The sequence below is a fragment of the Musca vetustissima genome, unplaced genomic scaffold (assembly GCF_032173495.1).
Source record: "Musca vetustissima isolate MV318-11 ecotype Yass unplaced genomic scaffold, APGP_CSIRO_Mvet_v1 utg12244, whole genome shotgun sequence".
Lineage (NCBI taxonomy): Eukaryota > Metazoa > Arthropoda > Insecta > Diptera > Muscidae > Musca > Musca vetustissima.
Window position 1 is genome coordinate 63,683 of NW_026886481.1, and position 4,457 is coordinate 68,139.

Consider the following 4,457-nt stretch of genomic DNA (forward strand, 5'->3'; position numbering starts at 1 on the left):
ATCAATTAACCCAAAATTATTCACTTTTTTTCATATTCTTAAGTAATTCCGGAGTTATAAAGGGGAGAACCTCCGCTTCAGCTATGTTAAAAAATTGGCAATATTGCCCATATATATTCTTGATCAGGGTGAAATTCTAAGACGATGTAGCCATGTCCGTCCGTCTGTCCGTCTGTTGTAATCACGCTATCTTCCGAAGGAATTTAGATAGGGTGCTGCAATTTTGCATGGGGTTGTCTTTTGTCTGCAGGCAGCTCAAGTTCGAAGATATATCGGTCCACGTTTAGGCATATAAGCCATATAAGGGTACCCCCAAATTTTCGGTATATTGGGGTTCTTGAGCGCGTTTTTTAACCGAATTCGCTGAAATTTGGTACATTTGTTTCTTATTGGGTACTAAATGTCGCCACGAAAAATTATAAATATAGGTCCACTTTTTCTGGTAGCCCCCATATAACGGTACCTCCTAATTTTCAATATTTTGAAGTTTGGTCGTATTTTTCCACCGAATTGGCTGTAATTTAGTACTTTGAGTTCTAAATAGGTTCCAAATCACTCTACAAAAAATTATGAATATAGGTCCATTTTTTCTGGTAGCCCCAATTTTCGGGATTTTGGGGTTCTTGAGCGCGTTTTTCAACCGAATTCGCTGAAATTTGGTACATTGGGTTCCTATTGGGTACCAAATATCTCCACTAAAAATTATAAATATAAGTCCATTTTTTTCTGGTAGCCCCCATATAAAGGTACCCCCAAATTTCGGCATTTGGAGGATCTTGAGCGCGTTTTTCAACCGAAATCACTGAAATTTGGTATTTTGTAGCCGTATATGGAAACAAATCTCCCTACCAAAAATTATTAATAGTCAACCCCTTTTAGGCGTAGTCCCCATATAACCCGAGTTTTTATATTAATATAATTATCTGATTTTTCTGTTGTAATCATTTCACCTACGAAGGATATCGAGATAAGAACCTAGAACGTACGGTTCGATAATGAACTATAGCCCGCATTTAGGCTTAGCCGTAGCCCCTGTGTGGGAGGTACCAGCAGGCATGGACCGATATTCCCCAAATTCGGACTTGAACTAAGTTTGGAAGACATAATAAGATGGGATGAAATCAAATTTTTCTGAAACAAATTTGGTCCCAAGAAACATGGGGTCTAGAACCAATTTTTCGATGAGGCACATTTTCACCGTGTGAAAGTGTATACACACTAACTAGCCATAAGGCTGAGGGTATAATTTTCTATTCAAAATTATTGTTTACATAATCGGATTGTAGAAATGTCGGTATATGTCCATTTTTTTGGTATGTTCCTTATATTTTCATTTCAAGCGTTTCGTAAAAAATGGCAGTAATGGTACCCCTGATTTTCGGTATTTTGAAGATTTTGGACACTTGTTGTTAAATACAACGAAACAAAAGAGCAATCGACAAATACTTAGTCAAACGTAGTAATGTGGCGACTATTTCACTTGAACAAAATTGGACAGTCAGTTTTTAGTTGTACACTACGGTGCTGAGGACTTCGAATAACGAACAAAAGAGTGATTTTTCATCGAAAAAAATTTAATTGGGGATCTTGACCCAAAAACATATCTTTATTTCCACACATGACAAAACCCAAAAAAAAAGTTGGTCAACGATCAACCTCGTCAGAAGACGCAAACACATGATTTGGAGTTGTATCAATCGGAGTAGAAAGAATCATGCTGAAGCATACTTTGAAAAGAATACAATCTTTCGATGATATATATCCGAATTTGCATTATTAAGCCAGAAGTAGTCGCGTATGATGAAACACGAAATAAGGCAATCAATAAAAGCGGACAAAATATATATGGGAGCTATATCTTAATCGGAACCGATTTTTCTCAATTGCAATAGGGTTCGTCCTTTGGCCAAATAAATGAGCTGTGCCAAATTCCATCCAATTCGAATCAAAAACGCGCCCTTTACTTTGTTTACCATTTAACATGGGTAGACGGACGACATACATAAATCGGCTTAAAAATTCCATCTATGCATATTCTCAAAAGGAACCATGTGTGTATCTCGTTTCCTTTTGCCTGTACCACAGTGTGGTGAAGGGTATAAAAATGCAATATCATTGTTTACCTTTTAAGATTTTTTATTGCATGTAACAATATTTGTTTTATATAACGAATACATTTAAATCTTCCATAATACCAATATAGCTCACCCAAAAAACACAATCCATTTACAATAAATATAAAGATAAATAATGCTAATAATAGTTGCATATCTCCCAATTTCATTGGAACAAATCGGAAATGTTGACTGGTATCAATGAGGGACATCTTCTTGCGTTTGACGGCTTCCCAAAAAGACATTGTCTTCCAATACTTGACAATACCGGAATCTCTTAAACGTTGTATCATGACATCTATGGCTGGTTTGTATGGAGAATTAAGTTGCAGCGGCACTGTCAGTTCAATTAAGTTTAAAAAACAAATATTGGTAAAGCGAAATTTTGGTCTCTGAAAATATCGCTGCTGTTCGGCATATATCCTCCAACGATCGGAGGGTACGGGATATGCATATCGAGTGTCAAGTAAGTCACGACGTTTATAAAATTCTTCGATTTTCATTATTACACAAAAATCATTAAATTCGGAAAAAATTTGGCGATCTTTTAATATTTTTTGTTCGGGTAGTGTGATAACAAATTTCAAATTGGTCTTTTTCATATCGCTGAGAGAAGTAATGGACTTCTGGAATGTTGGAGTGGCCTTTAGGGTTTGTAAATATGTAACAAAGGTTGTATTGAATATAATGCCCTGCAAAAATATTAACCCATAGAGAAATCTGCGAATTCCCAAATGTGATGATGACAATTTGAATGGCTGGCCCAAGAGACCATTAAAAACGTAAATGTTGAAAATTACATCCCTCAGTGGTAATTTCTTGAGAGGTGGCGCTGTTAAGGCCAAAAGTATTGAGAACAGAAAACCCAAACACAGCATTATCACTAGTATTTTGTTATCAAAAGTTATGATCAGGAGTTTATATGGGGCCAAAGGTTGCTCCATGGGCACCATTAAACACCAATCCAAAATATCATACATTGCGCTAACTTCAAATTTCGTCTGCTGCATGTCCACCGAGAGTTCGGCCAACATATCAAATGTATTATTTTCCAGGAGACTTTTTAACATATCACTACGATAAAAAAATGGAACTCCATTCGAAATGGTTGGTTGTTGTAAAGTGGCATTGTGCTTTCGAGCAAACTCCTCTAGGAAAGTACCCAAATAACCACTCAAATGGACTTGATTTTCAAGGGTTTTTGTAATATAAGCTCTGTCACTGCCATTCACAATGCCAACATTTATATTGTATCCATGCATATTTTTAACTCGTTCCGGATAGAATTCAAATCCTGACACATTGCCAATTTTCATCGTTTTCATATCAAATGTGGGAAATATTTGTGGAACAAAAATTTCATGAAATTTCACAAACGATTCTTTGATAACGTTAACGTGTAGGACTTTATTTTTAACACAAAATTCTAGTATGGTTCGGATGTAATCACTGCTCTCACCCCATTTTGCAATTAGTAAAAATTTACTTCTTGCAAATCTTTTCAAATATGTCCACAAGGAATTCAAAAGCTCCATATCCATAGTTTCAATGCCATTCAGGAAAACGATAACAAATCTGTAAAGATTATCTCCGATTTGTGTTGGGAAATCTACTTTTGCCTTAATATTTAACATGGGTAACTTCATAGATTCCATTAATATCATACACAACATATCATATTCCCAATTGTCTGTATGGGTAGCAAGAACCAGGGAATGAATACGATTTTGATCCTTGACGGCCTGTGTAAGTTCTCCTAGACTTTCTGCAATTTCCATTGTCGTAGGAGTGAATAACTGCATTGATGTTAGCAGTAGTGTAACGTTCAACGCTACTGACATTTTAAAACCGAATGCATGGCTCGAAGTATTTGCAAATACATGTCAGCATTGAATGCTTGTTGGTTACATGTCGTGGTAAGACAATAAACCGATAAAAGTCCTAGTAATTAAAATTGAGGATAATAGTAGGATATGTTCGTTGGAGGCACACTTGGGAGAGCAATATCAATTTATAAATGCATTATGGTGTTTAGGGACAATAGAAACATCAAGGAAACCAGTAAGGAAAGTAGTAAAGTCAGACTGGGTCGACTATATAATACCCTTCACCACTTTGCGTATATTCAAAAGATGTATCCCAGCAGACGTCGGCTTTGCGAAGGAACATTGACTGAAATTAAACGAACTTAAATATCTATAAGTGAACCGGCTTACATCAATCCATACACATGTCTTTCTACAACCCTAGATTCGTTGTCGAACTTGATGCACGCTATCCGGTTCGAGATATATATGGACGCTATGTCTGCACCATCAGCACCATTTCAACTGATACATTGTG

The 4,457-nt window shown here is 36.3% G+C and overlaps 1 protein-coding gene across 1 annotated transcript; it reads right to left on the reverse strand.

Moving 5' to 3' along the window:
* Window positions 1–2,914: 2,914 nt before the first annotated feature.
* Window positions 2,915–3,892, reverse strand: LOC133333972 (uncharacterized; the record flags this gene model as incomplete). Its single annotated transcript, XM_061542281.1, has 1 exon — window positions 2,915–3,892. A coding segment is annotated over exon 1 (978 nt), but the record flags the coding sequence as incomplete, so codon positions are not given.
* Window positions 3,893–4,457: the final 565 nt, after the last annotated feature.